Below are 22,367 nucleotides of genomic sequence, written 5' to 3' on the forward strand. Positions count from 1 at the left end.
AATAAGTGCATACACCAACTTACAGCAGAGCAGATGCCCATCATGAGAAGTGGTATGATCACATGATTAACGAAATAGGTACTGGAGCCAGAATTTTAATTTCAGATCCTGACTCTGTCACATACTTGTTGTGAGACCTGAGTAAGTCTGGTTTGTTTTTTTCATTCTATTTTCTAATTTGATAATTTGTAACATAAGATAATAACAGTATTTACACTACAGTTGTTGTGAAGAGTCAACAGGTTAGAAGATGAAAATGTCCCAGAGCCTGGCACATTTTAAGGGCTCAATTAATGTAACTATGGTTATTCTGTATAGGTTCTTGAGCATTTGTTAATAATATATTTGCCTGAGCTATGCCTTGGTGGCCCATAAGAAGGGGATTTCTTTGGAGGACAATGAGATAGAGCTTCCTCCCCTCCACTTGCTACACACAAAATCCAGGATGAGAAAGGGGGCTCCTACCCTGCAAAAGGGGGCTCTATTGTTAGGAAATAGAGAGCAATCAGGCTTCTTGTGCTTGAAGATTGTGAGTACTGGTGATCTGTTCATCTAGCACCCACTGTCCTCTCACTGCTTACAGGACTTCTGTTTCACTTACGTTGCCTCCACCTTCCAACCCGTGTGATTTAAGGAACACCCACCCCACTGCCAATTCCAGTTATGGTAATCCCCTTTTGCATGGGGGCCAGGCACAGAGATCAAACTCACAGTGGTCCCAGCTGCCTGGAATAAGGCTGTGTATGGGCCCGAAAGTATTGAGCTATGAACCTAAGACCTTCCTGTGAGAGGTACCATGGCCAATGTCTTGTGTGGGAGAAACCTTGTTGGCCATTGTGGGACCTGCATCGCTGCAGACCTGCATCTTTTAACCAGTTGGAAAATACAGGTTGTTAACAGCGACATCATGTGGCTACATGATGCAATGACAGCGGTGGGCAGATGAGCTGCCTGGCCTTCTCTTCAGGTGCGTGGAAGGAAGTTGGATTTTCCCTTAGGAATTTTTGGATCACTCAACTACCTATGAATTTTTTAAAAATGGGTATGGACCCTACTTATATATCCTCAGCTTATTAAACTGAGAACTAAAGGATTGAGCTGACTTCCTTTTGTGAAAAAAAAAATAAAGCAGCAATCATATTTGTACACTGTTGGAGCTGTTTTGTGTTTTTGTTGTTGTTGCTGTTTTTACAGTTTTCACATATATAAGAGGATGCAAGAAAATTAGGCCTGAAGACACCCAGACAAAAAACAACAACTTTCCATTTCATGCCTCTTTTGAAAACTTGTCTAGTTCCCTATCACTCCAAGATAAAGTCCCAGCTTCTTAGCATACTTCCTGAGGCTTTCCTCCTCAGCCTCTCTAATGATGCAACACATTCTTCAACTTTCTCAGGAAGCCCTCAGTAAGTCCCACAATATTTGTACGTGTTTGGGGAGTTAGGTTTTTAGGGAGGGCAGATATGAGCTGCACAGAAGGGACCTAGCCGGGCTTAATTACAAAAAACAACAACAAAACGGCAAGGTTTGCTAAGCACTTGTGAAATAGGCATTGTAATGTGCTTTTGAGTTATTAATGTGCACATGAAGTTTTCTCTAACCTTTCTTCCTGTATTGCTGGGGAATTCTTATTCATCATTCAGAATCATTCTTAAGTATTTCTCCAGGTTTGCCATTCTCGAGTATGGCTGCACATCAGAATCACTTGGGGAGCTTTCCAAACCATGGACACCTGGGTCCCACCCTGGAGATTCTGATTTAATTGGTCTCAGGCCTGAGCAACAAGGGTTTCAAAGCTCCCCGGTTAATTCTAATGTGCAGCCAGGTTGAAGACCACTGGTTTAGGAAGACTTCAGTGACTGACTTAGGGAAGCCTCCGTCTCTGTCCCTCTTGCGCCCGTCACAGCCTTCTCTGATCAGATCACAATGTCTCCTAATTTCAGAGTGCATACCCATTCTCCTTAACTAGACGTTGAGTATCTCCAGTCAGCCACCTCTGCACCTCTGGAGCCCGACGGAGGTCCTGACATTTTGTGGAGATCTGGAAAATGACAAATGGGAGGGTAAAATGTCACCAACAAACGCTTTTAGGGTCCTCCAAATGCCAGGCGCCGCAGCGCTCAGCCAGGTCTGGAACATAGAGAACAGCTGATGGGTCCTGCAGCAAGAACTCGCAGCGAGAGCGGGTGTAGGTGTCGGGCGGGCAATCTGTGGCGGCCACGTGCCCCGGGCCTCCCTTTCACCGATAGCCTTAAATGTGTGTTTCTTACCAGTAAGTCGCCCGGGCAAAGTAGAGCTCCTGGTAGGTCAGGGGTTCTCAACCTTGGCTGCACATTAGAATCACCTGGAAATCTTTAAAATCCCGATTTCTGGGCCTCGTCCTCCGGAAATTCTCTTTCTTTGCTACTAATGTTGTGGCCCCACCCCATAGCAAATAAACAGAATTTCCGGAGGATGAGGCCCAGAAATAAGGATTTTAGGAAGATTCCCCGGTGATTCTAATGTGCAGCCAAGGTTGAGAACCACTGCGGTAGGAGGTAAAACACCTGCGAGCCAAGAGCGAATGACAAGTGCGGAGGAAGCGCGCAGGCGCAGATGGCAACGCCGTGCCCATGCTTACAACTGTTTTGATGTAAGCCCCGCCCCCAGCAGCGGAGCCAACCAGAGGGCGCGGGGCGGTTCCAGCCTCCCCCGCGCGGCCCGAGAAATCGCTCGCGGGCGTCCGGAAGCGGAGCGGAAGGAGACACCTCGATGCGCTCGGGCTCGATTGGTCGGCCTTCCGCGGCGCCGTAACGGTCGCAGAGGCGGGGCCCCAGGCAGCGGAGCCGGCCCAGCTGGGCGCGCTGCTGGTGGGAGACAGGCGGCCGCGGAAGGTGAGTGCGGCACTCGGGGTTCGCGGAGGCGGGGGCTGCAGCACCCCCAGAATCGGCTTCCTCGGGGCCCTGCGAGTGAGCAAACTGACGCTTGTCGTGGGGACTGGTTCGCGCCGATTGAAAATCTCAGTCGTGTGTTGGGATCGGGTCCCCGAGGAACCCGGGTCCCTCCCCCGCTTTGTGATCCTCGGCGTCTCGGCGCCGCGGTTTCTGCGTTTACCGAGCACAGCTGGTCCCTCTTGCCCGGCGCGGTGGTTGAGGAGGCCAAGGGCGGGCGATACGTATAAATCTTAGAGCAATTACTTCCCACCCCTTTCCTCTCAGGGCACATCAACTAATAACGAAAATTCTGCGGCACACCAAAAAAATATGTATTTTTTGCTGATATAATAAAACAAAAAAAAGGTATAATTTTGACTCATTCACCCCGGGTGCTGTTGTTGTGTTGGGCAGTGGCAGGGAACAGAGGTCGGTGCCCCGCGTAAACGGGCTGCACGTGTCAGCGGTGCCGCGGCACACCGGCTGACAACCGCGGCGTTGAGTGATGCCCGCGCCCGCTGGGCTCGGGGTGCATTGTAGGTCGTCGGGAGCCTGAGGAGGGTGCGTGGCTGGTGGGCGCTCGGGGCGAAGCCGGGGGCCGTGTGTGCGAGGGGGGCTCTAGGTGTCCTCTTCTCCGGTTCTCCATGCTCTGTCCCGACTCGGGGTGCACCGGACTTTTTGGGGGCGTCTAGTTGGATTCCGTGAAGGAAATCCGTGAGGTGGAAACCTCGGAGGCGGAGAGACCAACCGGAAAGGGTTTCTGCCGCCACTTGTTTCCAGGCTGTAATATATTGTGTTAAACGCCGCGCAGGCATCACCCAGCTGCTGCTGTTGTTTTACTTTCCGTGTTGCCAAGACGGCCCGGGCCTCCCCAGCTCCACTTTGGGGGGCAGGGGGCCCCACTGGGGTTTGGCCTCAGCTTGGGCTTCCAAGGGGGAGGGGGAGGAGGTGTGTTGGGGCCCCTTATGTATGTAACCTCTCCTGGGGCAGGATGGTTGGACTGAGATGATACCCAGTCCTAACTCCATGGCCTTATTTGTGGTAGATTCCGTTCTTTTCAGGAACGTTATTAAACAGCGTGTTGGCATGTTTTTTTTTGGAATAGAGCTTTTGCATTTGATAGACAGTAGAGACTTTGAAAACAGTGCGTGGTCCATTTATGGCAATAATGTGAAGCTAATGAGAAAGCTAATCCCAGATTTTAACGCGACCCACCTGAGAAAGAGCAGTGACTCGCCAGGGTTATTTCCAGCTTCTTCCCCCACCCTCTCACCCCCAAATGGTGAAAAATATTTACATTTTAATGTACGGTGCACGTTGCAGGCTTTTCAGACCTGTCACAGGTAAGTCACCAAAGGGCTCTGGGGAAACCGGGACAGAGCCAGAAAATACAGCTGTGTTTTGCACTTGGCTTTCTGTGCCCCAGACGAACCAGCTCCTACCCTGCAACCCTGTGCCCAAAGTCTTCCTTGAGGTGAGGTATCAGAAAGGCCCAGGTCTCTTCCTGGCACAGCTGGAGTAGGGAAGGCCGCTGCAAACTATTGACATTAATTTCACCGTATGATCTCTAAAAAGGAGCATTTGGTTACAGGGGGAATTGATGCCTTTGCCTTTTGTGTTCAGTGGTATTTATCTCTGAGCATGCTTCTTTTTAGTACCCTTGCAAATGAGAACATCCTACCTGTGAAGCCAGGAGTCAGAATTGATGAAAGATAGATTTGGACCCCAGCAGGGAGAGGAAAGCTAAGAAGGGGTGGTGAGCATCGGAGGCCATTAGCGGATGACTTCAGTTGTTCAGCCTCAGTTTAGTGGTTACCAGTAACATGAACTCCTGCTCTGGGAGTATAACATAAGACCATTCTTACTAGGAGGTCGGACATTTTAAGATTTTGGCCTGTTTATTTTTTTGAAACCTAGATGAAGATCCAGTTTCAAACGTGAGATTCGAAATCAACTTGAATGACCAGATAAAAAGTGCAGGAGGAATGTGCTGTGACTGAGGTACGCCTAATGTGACATAACTCTCTGGATGTTGGGAGACCATGGAAAGAATCTATTGGTGTGTTTTGTTTTGTTTTAATCCTCAACGGAGGATATTTTCCCATTGCTTTTAGGCCAGGGAACCAACCAAAAACCCAGGTATGTGCCATTGATTGGGAATCGAACCCAGTATAGGGGCTGATGCTCTAATCACTGAGCACACAGGCCAGGGCAAATCTATTGTTTATTGACTACCATACTGGGTATAATACATATATTTCCTTTTGACCTCCTGATAATCCTATCAGGTAGATATTTTAAATTCAGTTAAGGAAATTGAAGCCCAGAGAGGTTAAATATCTAAGTTAACACAGCTGATCACCCACTAACTCTAATGACCACTTCTGTCCTGCTATGTGCCAGGCACTGATCTGTTTCCTTTCTACAGGCAAAACTATTTTTTTATTGCACTTAATCTTTCTGCACTTCACAGATATTGTATTTTTTACAAATTGAAAATAAGGGCCTTTATCAGCAAAAAGATTACAACTCTCTGAAGGCTCAAATGATGGTTAGTATTTTTTTAGCAATAATGTATTTTAAATTAAGGTATGTACATTTTTTTAGACATAATGCTATTGCACATTTAATATAGTGTAAGCATAACTTTTATATATGCTGGGAAACCAAAAAATTTATATGACTTGCTTTATTGTGGTGGTCTGGAGCCAAACCTGCAATATCTCTTGAGGTGTGCCTGTATATTAACTCCCCTAATCTTCACAACTACCCTAATAGCTAAACACTTACTATTCTCACTTCATGATAAAGAAATGAGGCACAGAGAGATTAGTACTTTTCCTGGCTGTGTGGCAGAATCCACAATTCAAACGCAGGCAGTTTGGCTATCAAATTATACCAGGCTTTCTTTTGGTATTTCCTTTACTTTTATTATTACTTAAAAAATTTTTTAAATAGTAAAATGAGTTTTATTATGAAATCAAGTAGAACACACATTCCAGATGCATAGCTTAATGAATTATTGAAAGACAGTACCATGTAGGTCAGGGTGTAGAACAGTACTAGCCATGCCACAACTGCTCTGTTGGCCCATCCCAAGCACAACTACTTCCATTAGTAGCCATTCTTACTTTTATAGTAATTGCTTCCTTGTGTTTTAAAAAACATTTTTTTCATAAATGCATATTCCTAGATATTATGTAGTTTTGCCCATTAAACATTTTTTTAAAAATATATTTTATTGATTTTTTACAGAGAGGAAGGGAGAGGGATAGAGAGTTAGAAACATCGATGAGAGAGAAACATCGATCAGCTGCCTCCTGCACACCCCCCACTGGGGATGTGCCCGCAACCCAGGTACATGCCCTTGACCGGAATCGAACCTGGGACCCTTGAGTCTGCAGACCGACGCTCTATCCACTGAGCCAAACCAGTCAGGGCCCATTAAACATTTTAAAAAATGTTTAATTTGTAGTTTTTCTCTGTTCCTTTCTTTTTTTTGCAATTTTGTTTTCTGATAAAGAACCTGAGTCAATTGACCTGTGTATTTTACAGTCTGGATTGTATAATCAGGTCTAGTTCATATGTTCATCTGCCTCGGGTAGTTCCTGCACATTAGTAGTTGGGTTGCAGACTGGATCAGACTTAGTCATCCCCTTGGCAGTTGTCTAAATGGTGGTTGGCAAGACCATAGGAAGTGCATAATGTGTCCTTGTTTCTCTCTTCCTGATCTCTCTCTTCCTGGTGCTACTCGATGCCTATATATCTATTCACCGAAGGTTGCAAAATAGTGGTATTGTATTTCTATCATATCTTTTTCACTTATTGGTTGGAATACTAGTCCCTTATCTATTATTTAAATAGGCAGCAGTATAATTCCTTCAGGAAAGGCAGCATTTATTCTTGATTCCTACCATTTACTTACCAGTTTTCAAGATTATAAATTGGTTCTTTATTTCCTTTTTTTTCATTTTAGATATTATTGAATTTACACTTTAATGTAAATATTGATACTGTTAGACATTCACAAAGTTGAATTTTCCTATTTAAATGTATATATATTGAACATATTCACTTAACTTTAATAATTCTGGTCCTTCCCTAAAGTCAACAAATATTTTTTGTTTATTGTATTTCTTCTTAGGAAAGCATTTATGCATAAACAAGAAATTGTGTGCATTTATACTTTTCCCAGTGAAAATTATGAATTGTCCTCTACTTGATTTTTAATATACAAATATGTCTTTGAGATAATTCATAACCAGTACATGAAGAGCATTATTGTTTATATTTACTTCTACATAATATTTCATTTGTCTATCCTGGTACATTGTATGTTACCAGAATTTATTTACCAGTTCCTAATTGATGAATATCTAGTTTGCTTTTATTTTTTTTTATAAATAACATTGTAGTAAATAATGCCATTTTGTTGATGGTTTCTTTTGCTATGCAGAAGCTTTTTTTTTTTTATGTAGTCCCATTTTTTGTTTTGTTTTCTCAGTTTTCTTTGCTCTTGGAGATGTATTGGTAAACATATTACTGAGATGTCTGAGATTTTGCTGCCTATGGTTTCTAAGATTTTTATGGTTTCATGTCTTACATTTAAGTCTTTTATCCATTTTGTCTTTATTCTTGTGTATGGTGTAAGTTGGTAGTCTAGTTTCATTTTTTGCATTGTCCAATTTTCCCAACCCCATTTACTGAAGAGACTGTCCTTACTCCATTGTCAAATATTAATTGAGCATAGTGTCAAATATTATTTTGAGCATAGTGGTCGACTTCTGGGTTCTCTGTTCTGTTCCATTGATCTATATGCCTGTTCTTATGCCAGTACCAGGCTGTTTTGAGTACAGTGTCTTTGTAGTATAACTTGGTATCTCCAACTTTGTTCTTCTTTCTCAAGATTGCTGTGGCCATTTGGGGTCTATTTTGGTTCCATATAAATTTTTGGAGTGCTTGTTCTAGATCTGTGAAATATGACATTTGTATTTTACTAGGGATTGCTTTGAATCTGTAGATTGCTTTGGGTCGTATGGACATTTTAATGATGTTGATTCTACTAATTCATGAACACGGTATATTCTTCCACTTGTCTGATTGTTATGGCTAAGACTTTCAGTACTGTTAAACAAGAGTGGTGAAAGTGGGCATCCCTGTCTTGTTCCTGTTCTTAGGGGAAATGGTTTTAGTTTTTGCCCATTGAGTATGATGTTGGCTATCGTTTTGTCATTTATGGCTTTTATTGTGTATGATCCTTCTATTCTCACTTTGCTGAGAGTTGTTATCAAAAAAGGGTATTGGATTTAGTTGAATGATTTTTTCTGAAGCAGTTGCTATAATCATGTGGGCTGATGTTCTATCCAGTGAGCCAAACCAGCCAGGGCCAGTTCTCATTTTTTTTTTTTTAATATATTTTATTGATTTTTCACAGAGAGGAAGGGAGAGAGATAGAGTTAGAAACATCGATGAGAGAGAAACATCGATCAGATGCCTCTTGCACATCCCCCACCAGGGATGTGCCCGCAACCCAGGTACATGCCCTTGACTGGAATCGAACCCGGGACCTCTCAGTCCGCAGGCTGACGCTCTATCCACCGAGCCAAACCGGTTTCGGCAACATTTTTTTTTAAAATATATATTTTATTGATTTTTCACAGAGAGGAAGGGAGAGTGATAGAGAGCTAGAAACATCGATGAGAGAGAAACATCGATCAGCTGCCTCCTGCACACGCCCCCAGTGGGGATGTGCCGGCAACCAATGTACATGCCCTTGACTGGAATCGAACCTGGGATCCCTGAGTCCTCAGGCTGACACTCTATCCACTAAGCCAAACCGGTCAGGGCCAGTTCTCATTTTTATGAAGCCAGTTTTGTTTATGGATCACGCTTTTGATGATATAGTTAAGAAATTTTTGCCGCCGAAACCGGTTTGGTGCAGTGGATAGAGCGTCGGCTTGCGGACTGAAAGGTCCCAGGTTCGATTCCGGTTAAGGGCATGTACCTGGGTTGCGGGCACATCCCCAGTGGGGGATGTGCAGGAGGCAGCTGATCGATGTTTCTCTCTCATCGATGTTTCTGGCTCTCTATCTCTCTCCCTTTCTCTCTGTGAAAAATCAATAAAATATATTTTTAAAAAAAAAGAAAAAGAAATTTTTGCCTATTCCAAGGTCAGAAAGGTTTTCTATGCTTTTTTTCTAGGCACTTTGTATTTTTAGGTTTTTAGAGTTATGTCTATGATTCATTTTGAGTAAATTTTTGTTTATGGTGTGAGGTATGAATCAAAGTCTATTTTTTGGCACATAGATGTCCAGTTGCACTATTTTTAAAAAGACTATCCTTTCTCTGCTGAATCACTTTCTCACCTTTATCTTATATTTGTGGGTTTGTTTCTGGGCTTTATTCTTTATTTCTTTTCAAAAATATTTTTATTGATTTCAGAGAGGGTAAGAGAGATAGAAACATCAATGATGAGAGAGAATCATTAATTGGCTGCCTCCTGCATGTCCCACACTGGGAATTGAGCCCACAAGCCAGGTATGTGCCCTGACTGGGAATCAAGCCATGACCTCCTGGTTCCTAGGTCGTGCTCAACCCATGAGCCACACCAGCTGGGCTCCTTGATCTTTATTCCTTTCTACAGCTCTTTCTTTCTATCAAGGAATCTTCTGCATGAAGCATCTTTAGGATTTTTTATAGAGCAGATTTGTCCTATTTGTTTTGTTTGAAAATATCCTTTGTCTTTATTATTATTATTTTTTTTTTAAATATATTTTATTGATTTTTTACAGAGAGGAAGGGAGAGAGATAGAGAGTTAGAAACATCGATGAGAGAGAAACATCGATCAGCTGCCTCCTGCACATCTCCTACCGGGGATGTGCCCGCAACCCAGGTACATGCCCTTGACCGGAATCGAACCTGGGACCTTTCAGTCCGCAGGCTGACGCTCTATCCACTGAGCCAAACCGGTTTCGGCCCTTTGTCTTTATTATTAATGGATATTTTCACTGGGTTTAGAATTTTAGATTGGCAATTATTTTTTCCCCAGCACATTTATGATATTAGTCTACTCTTAGTTTCCATTGTTACTGCTAAACAGTTAACTGATGTTCTGTCACTCCTTTAATGATAGTCTTTTTTTCTCTAATTGCTTTTGAGATTTTTTTTATACTTTAATATATGTCTAGGAGTGATTTTTTTTTTCTATCCTGATGCAAGATTATGTTGAGCTTCTAGAATCTGTGGACTTTTATTTTATTGGCTCTCACAGCTTCTTAGTTTTATCTCCAAATGCTGTTGCTGCTCCATTTTTTTCCTCTTTCTTGAATGTGCCAGTGTTCCTTCATTTGAAGTTGAATGTCTTCTGTGTTTTCCTGAATGCAGCATAGAGAACTAAAAAGGTGGTAGTCTCTTCAAACTTTCCATCTAGTTAATTAAATTTTCTCTTGTTCTTTCTAATCTACTCTAAAGCATGTGATTTAAGATCTTAATTTCAGTTACTGTAACTTTTTTGTTCTTAAGTTTTCATTCTTTTTCAAATATGTTTTATCTCTTTTCAGTTTTAGTTCTCTGCCAGAAGTTTCAAGTTTTTATTTTTATGAACATTGTCAGCGTAGTTATTTTATGGTCTGTGCCTAACAATTACAATATTAGAAGTCTTTCTTTGTGGGTTAGTTTCGTTTGACTATTGGTTCTCTTCCCCTTATGTCTTGTTTCCTATATGTCTTGGTTATCTTTGGCTGTTTTCTGGATATTGTACTTGAAACTGTTTTTGTGGGAATAATTTTAAAAAATATATATTTTACTGATTTTTTACAGAGAGGAAGGGAGAGGGATAGAGAGTTAGAAACATCGATCAGCTGCCTCCTGCACACCTCCCACTGGGGATGTGCCCGCAACCAAGGTACATGCCCTTGACTGGAATCGAACCTGGGACCTTTCAGTCCGCAGGCCGACGCTCTATCCACTGAGCCAAACCGGTTAGGGCTGTGGGAATAATTTGAGGCCCTTTTCCAGAGATTTCATTTGCTCTGCCAGCACTATTGTTATTTGGAGGCACTATTAATTTGGGACCTTGTTGAGATACTGGAATGAAATAGAGAAGTGGAAGCCAGGTTTCAGTTCATGGCCTAGATGGTTTACTTCTTGCTCACCTTTCTCCGGAGAGTTGTAGCAGTTCCAGGTAGCAATTTTAAATAGGGTGGCTTTGCTCTTTTTTAAAAAAATGTATTATATATTTACTTATTTAAAAAAAAATTATCTTTATATTTGCAAGTATTACAGGTGTCCCCTCCTTTCCCCCCCCTCCACACCCATTCTATACCTTTGCCACACTATTGCCTGTGTTCATGGGTCATATAAGTTCTTCTGAGATTCGTCAGTCTGTTCCATGCTTCTGTGTCTCTGGATCTATTTTGTTCATCAGTTTATTCTGTTCATTAGATTCCACATATGAGTGAGATCATGTGATACTTGTCTTTCTCTGACTGACTTATTTCACTTAGCATAATGCTTTCTAGGTCTCTCCATGCTGTCTCAAAGGGTAAGAGATTCTTTTTTACTGCTGCATAGTATTCCATGGTATAAATGTACCATAGCTTTTTTATCTACTCTTCTGGTGATGGGCACTTGGGCTGTTTCCAGAGCTTAGCTATTGTAAATTGTGCTGCTATGAACATAGGTGTGCATATATTCTATCTGATTGGTTTTTTGGGATTCTTAGGATATCTTCCTAGAAGTTGGACTGTTGGGTCAAATGGCAGTTCTATTTTTAATTTTTTGAGGAAACTCCATACTGTTTTTTTTTTTTAAATATGTTTTTATTGACTTTTCAGAGAGGAAAGGAGAGGGATAGAGAGATAAAAACATCGATGAGAGAGAAATATCATCGATCAGCTGCCGCCTGCACACCCACCACAGGGGATCGAGCCTGCAACCCGGACAGTGCCCTGACTGGGAATCCAGTCATTGGCCTCTTGGTTCCTTGCTGATGCTCAACCACTGAGCTACACCCAGCTGAGCCATACTGTTTTCCACAGTGGCTGCACCAGTCTGCATTCCCACCAGCATTGTATTAGGGTTCCCTTTTCTCCACATCCTGGCCAGCACTTGTCATTGGTTGATGGTAGTTGACTTTGCTTTTTATCACTCATTCTCACAGTTTTTTCTTTGGATTTGCAAATGCTTTCAGGGAAAAACTGTGTTCTCATTTTAGTAATTTTTTTTTGTCCTGGTAATTCCTCATTATCTTGTTAGTTCTTCAATGCTTTTAAGAAAAAAAAAAGTTTTATTTGGCTTTCTTAGAGGCAGATTGCCTATTTGACTATTACAAAAAAAAAAAAAAATAAGACTACTAATGTCTTGGAATTTAGTTTTACCTAGAGATATTATGTAAAACAACTTATAACAGCTGAGTAATTTGTAGAAAAAGGTCTAAGATAATATGATTGTATGCTTAGGTAAGTTCCATTTTGTTCAGCATACTTGTATATAACAACTACCAATTATCTATACATTTCTATGTGTCACACACTTATATTAAATACTTTCTATATGTTGTCTGACGTAATTCAACCTCTGAGGTGTAGATATTATTATTACTCTTTTACAAATGAAGGTATCAAGGATCAAAGATGTTAATGAGTTTGTCCATGTCACACAGTTTAATAAATGGTTAAGCTGGTAGTCACTCAGGCCATTTGTCTCTGAACTCTAAACCTCTATACTTTATTCTTTATAGTGCTACAAGAGCATATAACGAGAACCTGATCTAGTCATGGAATCAGGGGAGATTTCCCTGAAGAAGGAAATTTGAGCTGACATCAGAAGGTCAAGTATGAGTTAACTAAGTGAAGAAGAGATTGAACTCCTAGGTCTTGAACATGGAGGGAGATGGCACTTTGAAGATTAGAGAGAGGTCCAGGGTGGATGTTGGAAGACTGTTAGAATATGTGGCTCCATGCTTTTTGGGGATTCTCTTACATTGATGTCTACTAACCTTATGTCTGGTTTACATGGTGTATTCTTCCCACTTTAAACTTTGGCTGATTACTAATGGTGATGCAGTAGGAAGAACAAAGCACTACCTCTGAATTATTCTTACCATAAAATACTGAACTGAAATTTAATAAAGCTTCTAGATATAACCAGTTTACAAGAAATATAGGAGATGGATAAATATGTTAAATGATGAGAATGCAATAAGCTAAATCTGAAATGCGGGTAACTCTGAAGACAAATGGCCTGTTTCTTTAACAAATGCCATATTAAAAAGGAGACTGGGACTTAAAAACTAAAAGAAATGTGTGTGCTATATATGGAATTTTGAAAAAAAATCACAAGATATTTGGGGAAGTTGAACATGGATTAGATATTAGGTAATAGTAAAGAATTACTGTTATTTTTATTGGGTGTGATAATGAGTCTATATTTGTTAAACATGTATACCGAAATATAAGTGGGTAAGGAAGAAATGTAACAAGAATAGAAGAATGTTATTGGAGCTGGATTGATGACTACATGAGTTCATTATAGTCTTTCTCTACTTTTGTGTAGTTTTAAAAAAATTTCTCTTGCCGAAACCGGTTTGGCTCAGTGGATAGAGCGTCGGCCTGCGGACTGAAAGGTCCCAGGTTCGATTCCGGTCAAGGGCATGTACCTGGGTTGTGGGCACATCCCCAGTAGGAGATGTGCAGGAGGTGGCTGATCGATGTTTCTCTCCCATCGATGTTTCTAACTCTCTATCTCTCTCCCTTCCTCTCTGTATAAAATCAATAAAATATATTAAAAAAATAATAATAAAAAATAAAATAAAAAATAAAAAAATTTCTCGAATGAAAAGTTAAAAAGCTAGTAACTGAAGTTGGCTGACATTTTTTAAAAGGATCTTTTTATTAAAAAATATATACATTTTATTGATTTTTTACAGAGCGGAAGGGAGAGGGATTGAGAGTTAGAAACATCGACCAGCTGCCTCCTGCACACCCCCTAACTGGGGATGTGCCTGCAACCAAGGTACATGCTCTTGACCGTAATCAAACCTGGGACCCTTCAGTCCTCAGGGCGACGCTCTCTCCACTGAGCCAAACCAGTTAGGGTCAAAAGGATCTTTATTTAAAATAAAGGCAGAAGGGTTTAATGTAGTAGGTGATTGAGTTATTGAAAGAGACCAGAGTTTAAAGGGAGAAAGGACTGATGTGAAACTGCAAAAATGGCAGCATTTGAGAAACTGTAATATGTTACTAGGTTTAGCTAAAAATAAATTATTAGTGACCAATAAATTGTTTAGTTGGATTTCACTATCTGAAGCAGAAGGGTGCTTTGGATGAAACATTGAACTGCCAGGAAGGAGGCCTACCCCTAGTCAGTCCTGGAAAATTATTGCACATCTTTGGGCCTCAGATGGTTCTGGTACCTGATATATTGGTACAGCTCTCCCTACACTCTTTTCTGCCAGCTATGAACAGCCAGAGATTTCGTATTAAACAATTTTCAAGGTCCTCTCAAGTTCTAAAATTCCATGATACTAATGAATATGTGGGATTGTGCCTCTGGAGGGGAGGAATTATACCTATATATCAAACAACCCAAAGAATTTTTTTTCTATAGAATGGTACAATCTTAGATAATGAGAGCAAGTGATGGTAGGTTAGACTGAATATAAACTTTGGTGTGTGCCTGTCAAACAGAATATTTTGTTGCTAACCTCTGATTTACTTAGAAATAAAGTCCACCTAAGAAAGTGGCATTCCATTCATCCTTGGAGTCAGTCCAGTGAATTGTTAGACTGGCCCGTAACTTTTGGGTCAGGCACAATTCTTTTAGTTTTTTTGAAAAGCAGCTTCTAAAAGATAACAGTTTATTAGCATCATGTGCTTTTCATATCCAGTTAAAACAAAAATATTTTTCTTTGTGCTGGTATGTGTGTAAAACCCCATATTGTTTTATATCTAGACTAGATGAGAACATTGTAAGATAGGGTTTATTCTAATCATTCTTTAAATTAGCTTTCTAAGAAGTAACAAAAATTTTGACACAGGAATGGCTTAAATTGCTCAAGAGTAGTGGTTCTTTTAAGTATAATTTCATTTAACACCTCTTGCACTTTTTTCTGTTTTAATTTAGGCAAATCAAAATTTTTCACTGCCAGTCTCTACTTCTTTGGTTCTGCAAAGGAAAACTGTATCTCCAGCAACCCCTCAAGTCCAGCAGTCCAGTAAATCATCAAACAGACTCATGACTGAAAAACAGGTAAATGGGAAATATTTGAAACTAGTGTTTTTCAAAGTATGTGGTGGCAAATAATAGTACATCTACAAATGTGAAAAATCTTAAATTCTTAATTTAAAAGATTTCAGGTGTACAGCATAGGGAGTATAGTCAATAATATTGTAATAACTATGTATGGTGCCAAGTGGGTACTGGAAATATTGGGTGAACACTTTGTAAAGTAGATGATCTAACCACTATGCTGTACACCTGAAACTGATACAAAATAATATTAAATGTAAACTGTAATTGAAAAATAAAGTAAAAAGATTCTTTTATTTAGTAAAACTAGAGGCCCAGTGCAAGAAATTTGTGCACTGTAGCGCGTGCGTGCGTGCGTGCATGTGTGTGGGGGTGGGGGGGGTGGGGGGGGCGGAGAGTTCCTCAGCCTGGCCTGTGCCCTCCAGGAGCCCTTGGGGGATATCTGACTGATAGTGGGCCTAAGCCAGTGATGGCGAACCTATGACACGCATGTCAGAGGTGACACATGAACTCATTTTTTTGGTTGATTTTTCTTTGTTAAATGGCATTTAAATATATAAAATAAATATTAAAAATATACATCTTTGTTTTACTATGGTTGCAAATATCAAAAAATTTCTATATGTGACACGGCACCAGAGTTAAGTTAGGGTTTTTCAAAATGCTGACACACTGAGCTCAAAAGGTTTCCACCAGCACTGCTGCGGAGGTGAGAGAGGCTCCCACCACTGCCTCTGTGCTCACCAGCCATGAGCCCAGCTTCTGGCAGAGTGGCGTTCCCCCTGTGGGAGTGCACTGACCACCAGGGGGCAGCTCTTGCATTGAGCGTTTGCCCCCTGGTAGTCATTATGCGTCATAACGACCGGTTGTTCCACCATTCAGTTGTTTTGCATATTAGCCTTTTATTATATAGGACTAGAAGCCTGTTGCAGGAAGATTCCTGCAAGAATAGGGCTTCCTCGGGCTGATTGTGCCCCCAAGCCCCGCAGCCCAGGGCCGCACACGGGGGTCCCGGCTGTCGGTGGGGCTTAGGTGGCACACGGGGGCCCGGATGGCAGCTTGTGCTGGCCTGCCCTGCCTGCAGTATGCAAATTAGCCGCCATCTTTGTTGGTTAATTTGCATATTATGCTGATTAGCCAATGGGAGGCATAGCGAAGGTACGGTCAATTACCATGTTTGTCTATTATTAGGATAATTTTGGGAAATGCCGGGTTAAAGACTATTACATGATTTCTTTTTTTTTTTTTTATTGCTTAAAGTATTACAAAGAGTATTACATATGTCTCCTTCCCGCCCGCCCCCCCTTGACATTCCCCCGGCTTCCCCTACCCCCCTGTGGCTTATGTCCATTGGTTATGCTTATATGCATGCATACAAGTCATTCGGTTGATCTCTTACCCCCCCGCCCCCCGCCGCCAAACCCTCCCCGGCCTTCCCACTGTAGTTTGACAGTCTGTTCGATGTTGCTCTGCCTTTGTATCTATTTTTGTTCATCAGTTTATAATGGTCTTTATTCATAAATGAGTGAGATCATATGGTCAATTACCATGTTTCTCGATTATTAGTTAGGATAATTTTGGGAAATGCCAGGTTAAAGACTATTACATGATTTCATTACTCTAAGATATCAGTCTCTAAAAGGAGACTCAAGTATAAAGTGTTCTGCAGCACATAACTTTGGAAAATGCTATTCTTAGCTCTTCTCAGAATTTGCAAACAGTTAATGTTATTCTTTCTCTTAAAAGGTATTAGAGGCCCTGGCCAGTGTAACTCACTTGGTTGGAGTGTTGTCCCATACACCAAAGATTGCAGATTCAGTTCCTGGTCAGGGAACATACCAGGTTGCAGGTTTGATTCCCTATTGGGGTGCATGCAGGAAGCAACCGATCAATGTTTCTCTCTCTCTCTCTCTTTCTCACTCTTAAAAAAAAATCAGTTGAAAAGATAAGGAGCAACATGTATAACTTGATCATTCAAAATTCATGACAATTATTATTTACAAAGCATTTTGTCATTATGAGTCATACTAGCTAGACCTCCACTGAGATATCCACACAGAGCTTTTGGCTACTAAAACAGATATCAGTAATACTTTTTTTTATTTACTGATTTGAGAGGGGGGTGGGACAGAAACATCAATTTGTTGTTCCACTTATTTATGCATTTATTGGTTGCTTTTTAAAAAATTTTATTGATTTCAGAGAGAAAGGGAAAGGGAGAAAGAGATAGAAACATCAATGATGAGAGAGAATCATTGATTGGCTGCCTCCTTCATGCCCCCAACTGGGGATAGAGCGCACAACCCGGGCATGTGACCTGGGCTGGAATCGAACCCAGGACCCTTCAGTCCACAGGCTGATGCTCTATCCACAGAGCTAAACCGGCTAGGGCTATTGGTTGCTTCTTGTATATACCCTGACCGGGGAGCTTATCAGAACAACACTGTAACCAACTGAGCTAACCAGCCAGGCTATCAGTAATAATTCTAGTTCTGTGTCATTAATTTTTGTGACCAGAAGACCTAAGCATAAATAAGAGGAAAGGTTTGGGGAAGGAGGAGAAGTGTAGAAAAGATAAAGAAGGGAAAGAAAGTCAGCAATCAAAAGGAAAGATTTATTTGGTGCTGTGGGTCATAATGCTGTCAAAGAGTGATTAGGGTAATTTGTTCCTTTTTTGTCTTGATAGAATCTTTAATGTCAGAGGAGCATTTGGATGTGAAGAGTAATGCTTTTATTTGTACTTTGTCTGTCTAAATTATTAACCTTTAAGCTATTTCAGTATTTACATACTATACCAGTAATAAAAATGTACTTATTGTATAAATTATATTTTTTCAAGCATTTAAACATTGAAAAGTCACTCAAATTGGCTTTTTACAAATATTCTTTATTTTTTTAAAATACATTTTTTATTGATTAAGATATTACATATGTGTCCTTATCCCCACGTTACCTCCCTACCCCCCCCACCCCCACTCATGCCCTCACCCCCCTGTTGTCCGTGTCCATTGGTTAGGCCTATGTGCTTGCATATAAGTCCTTTGATTGATCTTTCCCCCTTACCCCCACCCTCACCTATCCTCCAAGGCCTGACAGTCCAATCAATGCCTCTCCGTCTCTGGATCAGTCCTTGTTCATCAGTTTATAGTGTTCATTATATTCCACAAATGAGTGAGATCATGTGGTGTTTATCCTTCTCTGACTGGCTTATTTCACTTAGCACAATGCTCTCCAGTTCCATCCATGCTGTGGTAAATGGTAAGAGTTCCTTTTTCTTCTTCCTCTTCTTAAAGAATACCTTTCAGCATTTCATATAATGCTGGTTTGGTGGTGATGAACTCCTTTAGCTTTTTCTTATCTGTGAAGTTCTTTATCTGACCTTCAATTTTGAATGATAGCTTTGCTGGATAAAGTAATCTTGGTTGTAGGTTCTTGCTGTTCATCACTTTGAATATTTCTTGCCACTCTCTTCTGGCCTGCATGGTTTCTGTTGAGAAATCAGCTGACAGTCGTATGGGTACTCCCTTGTAGGTAACTGTCTGTCTTTCTCTTGATGCTTTTAAGATTCTCTCTTTGTCTTTAGCCCTTGGCATTTTAATGATGATGTGTCTTGGTGTGGTCCTCTTTGGATTCCTTTTGTTTGGGGTTCTCTGCGCTTCCTGGACTTGTAAGTCTATTTCTTTCATCAGGTAGGGGAAGTTTTCTGTCATTATTTCTTCAAATAGGTTTCAATATCTTGCCCTATCTCTTCTTCTGGTACCCCTATAATTCTGATGTTGGTACGCTTGAAGTTGTCCCAGAGGCTCCTTACACTATCTTCATATTTTTGGATTTTTTTTTTCTTTGTTCTTTTTCGGTTGGGTATTTTTTGTTTCTTCGTATTTCAAATCTTTGACTTGATTCTTGGGATCCTCTTGTCTGCTGTTGGATCTCTGTATATTATTCTTTATTTCAGTCAGTGTATGCTTAATTTCTAGTTGGTCTTTTTTCATATCCTCCAGGGTCTCACTAAATTTATCGGCGGTTTCCATAAAATTCTTGAAAAACCTTATAAACGAGGCCTTGAACTCTATATCCAGTCGTTTGCTTTCCTCCATTTCTGTCATTTGTGACCTGTTTCTTTGTCTCCGCATTTTTTTGCTTCCCTGTGTTGATAGCGTGGCTTTGTGTGCTAGGTGTCCTGTAGGGCCCAGTGGCTCAGCCTCCCCAGTTACCTGAGGTGGACACTCTTGGTGCACCCCCTTTGTGGGCTTTGTGCACAATCTTGTTGTAGTTATGCATTGATTGCTGTTGGTATCACTGGGAGGAATTGACCTCCAGGCCAATTGGCAGTGAGAATCAGCTGTGTCTGCAGTGGGAGAACTTCTGTGCTGAAGACACCCTTCTGGGGCAAGACTTGCTTCAGTGGGGCTTTGGTGCTCACTGAGTCTGCCCCCTGAGTGTGTCCCTTATGGATCTGAGGAGTTGTAATCTGGATGGTCCCACTTTGACCACTGGGTACACTGGCTCTTGGATCTAAGGAGGTGCTAATTTATTCCTGAGGTTACCCAGCAGGAGTTACGAAGAGAACTGCAGATTCCCCTTCCTCTTTTGGAGTTTGGAGGTGCCCAGATGAGGCCCAACTGTGAAGCAGTGCAAGCTGATGTGGGGCCTTGGGCCTTCTCTTGGAAGTTCTGGGTCTGTCTGGCCCTGCTGCAATTTGTTAGGTAATTTTCAGGTTGCAAAGGGCCAGGGCATTCATATGCAAAAGCCTCTGCCATAGCCTGGGTGGGGCGGGGACTCAGGGAATCAAAGGGCAGAGCAAGCAGCTATGGCTGATCCTCAGCCCTGCCCTAAGCGGCCCGCAAGTCTCAGTGTCCCGATAATTGCTGCAAGCACCTCTGAGAGAAAGCCGCCCTCAAGTTCCGAGTTCTGCCTGCTGCCAGACAGTCCAGTTTCTCCCGTATGAGTCCTGGGTCCCCAGAGACTTCCCGGGACCGGAGTTCAGAGCAGTCGGGAGCTTGTGACTCCCTCCTGATTCAAAAAGACGGCCGCGTCCTCTGGTGCCGCCCCTTTCCGCGTGCGCTCGAGTCTCCGTACCTCTGCACTTTACTGCCGCACCTCTGAGCCTGCGTGTGCTTTTCTTTTTCCTTCTAGTTGTAGAATTTCCACTCAGCCAGCCTTCCTGTAGTTCTGGATGATGTCCGTTTTGTCTTGTCTTTGTATTTTTAAAGTTGTTGTGGGAGGCAGCAATTTCCGGTTTTTACCTATGCCGCCATCTTGGTTTTCCACAAATATTCTTTAATACCGTAAAGAGCATGCAGAGCACCTCACACAGTGATTTCAAAATTGATTATTGTACGTAACATTAAAAGCCCATTATAAAACTATGTTAATATCAGGGATTTAAATGTGTCATTAAAAAATTATCTCTATTATTCCGATCCATCTTTTTTAAAATATATTTTTATTGATTTCAGAGAGGAAGGGAGAGGGAGAGAGAGAGAGAAACATCAATGATGAGAGAGAATCACCGGTCAGTTGCTCACTGGGAATTGAGCCTGCAACCCAGGCACATGCCCTGACTGCGAATCGAATCATGACATGTTGGTTCATAGGTCGATGCTCAACTAGTGAGCCACATCTGCCAGGCCTGATCCATCTTTTATGTCCTTATTTCATTTTTCTTCCCATTGTTATGTTTCTTATTTTATTTTTTTATTGATTTCAGAGAGGAAGGGAGAGGGAGAGAGAGAGACAGAAACATCAGTGATGAGAGAGAATCGTAGATCGGCTGCCTCACGCATGCCCTCACTGGGGATCAAGCCCGCAACTGGGTCAAGCGCCCTTGACTGGAATTGAACCCAGGATCCTTCAGTCTGCAGGCCAACACTCCATCTACTGAGCCAAACCAACCAGGGCCCCATTATGTTTTTATTCACTTAATCTAGAGAGAGTTCCCCTCTCAGCTTTATGGCATAATGACATACTTAGAATCACTCAGAAAAACAAAAACAAAAACCAAAAACCAAAAAAAAAAAAGAGAGAATCACTCAGAATGACTCTACTCAAATCAGTTACCTGAATGGACAGACTCCTTTTTATAGTTAGTTTCTTATATAATGGATATGATCTACTTAAATTATTGGCTCCAACCATTCAGATATGGTTTTATTGTGTGTGTGTGTCCTTAATCATTGTTAAAATGACACTATTTCCAAGTGACTCACCTTCTCTTTACTATTCAATTAATGTAACTCAGTTTGCAGTTGTTTCTTTTGAATGGGCCCTGATCTGGTTCAGTTAAATGAAAAACCCAAGGTCTGTTTGATTAACTGCAATTACAAGGTGTTTTTTAGTTGTTTTGTTTTAATTTTAATTATTGTATGTACACAAAACTTAATATTAAAATTTTTTGGAGAAAAAGTTCTGTTATTCTGAAAATGAAGGAAATTATGTACAAGAAGGTATTTTTTCACTTATAAACTTGATCCTTTTCTCTCCTTTGTGATTGTAGCAGGAAGAAGCAGAATGGGAGAGCATAAATGTGCTGTTGATGACGCATGGCTTAAAACCTTTAGTTCTAGTCAAAAGAACAGATCTTAAAGGTAACCAGACCCTATTCTTGCCCCTGATGGTAAAAAGCTGTTTTTTCCTTTACAATATTTTTTTCTTAAAATTTTTTTGCCTTACCTTTATTTTTACTATTTGTATTCTATTTTTAAAAAAATATAGATCTCATCGTTTTTGACAAACAGTCATCACAAAGGATGAGACAGAATTTGCAAACGTTGATGGAAGAAACAGCGCGTCAACAGAATGTGATCCAGGAGCTCATAGAAACTAATCAGCAGCTTAAGTAAGAAAATGGGGTAGGGGGACCTCTCTTGAATTTTTTGTATCTAGGTGGATGCAAATACAAATATATATTTTTAAAATATATTTTTATTGATATCAGAGAGGAAGGGAGAGAGAGAAATATCAATGATGAGAGAGAATCCTTGATTGGCTGCCTCCTGCACATCCCCCACAGGGGATTGAGCCTGCAACCCGGGCATGTGCCCTTCACTGGAATTGAACCCAGGACTCTTTAGTCCGCAGGCCGATGTTCTATCCACTGAGCCAAACCAGATAGGGCACAAATATAAATATTTTTAATAGGTAATCTTTTGGTGATAGCTTAGCAAAGAAATTTTAGAAATTCATTATGTTATTAGATGAGTAGA

The 22,367-nt window shown here is 41.2% G+C and overlaps 1 protein-coding gene across 4 annotated transcripts in view; it reads left to right on the top strand.

Moving 5' to 3' along the window:
* The first annotated feature begins 2,798 nt into the window (after positions 1–2,798).
* CEP70 (centrosomal protein 70) overlaps positions 2,799–22,367 on the top strand; it is a 54,129-nt gene continuing 34,560 nt past the window's right edge. The window contains exons 1-6 of one of the 4 annotated variants that reach the window (XM_081106161.1): positions 2,799–2,873; positions 4,830–4,913; positions 12,653–12,741; positions 15,037–15,162; positions 21,659–21,749; positions 21,877–22,000. In XM_081106161.1, coding sequence (XP_080962287.1) covers positions 15,148–15,162; positions 21,659–21,749; positions 21,877–22,000 — 230 coding nt within the window. In that variant the 5' untranslated portion in view covers positions 2,799–2,873; positions 4,830–4,913; positions 12,653–12,741; positions 15,037–15,147. Of the gene's footprint in view, positions 2,874–4,829; positions 4,914–12,652; positions 12,742–15,036; positions 15,163–21,658; positions 21,750–21,876; positions 22,001–22,367 lie in introns of those variants that run through there. The other 3 variants (XM_081106162.1, XM_081106163.1, XM_081106164.1) reach the window with 3 other exon arrangements.

This window comes from Myotis nattereri (genome assembly GCF_964212035.1).
Source record: "Myotis nattereri genome assembly, chromosome: 14".
NCBI lineage: Eukaryota > Metazoa > Chordata > Mammalia > Chiroptera > Vespertilionidae > Myotis > Myotis nattereri.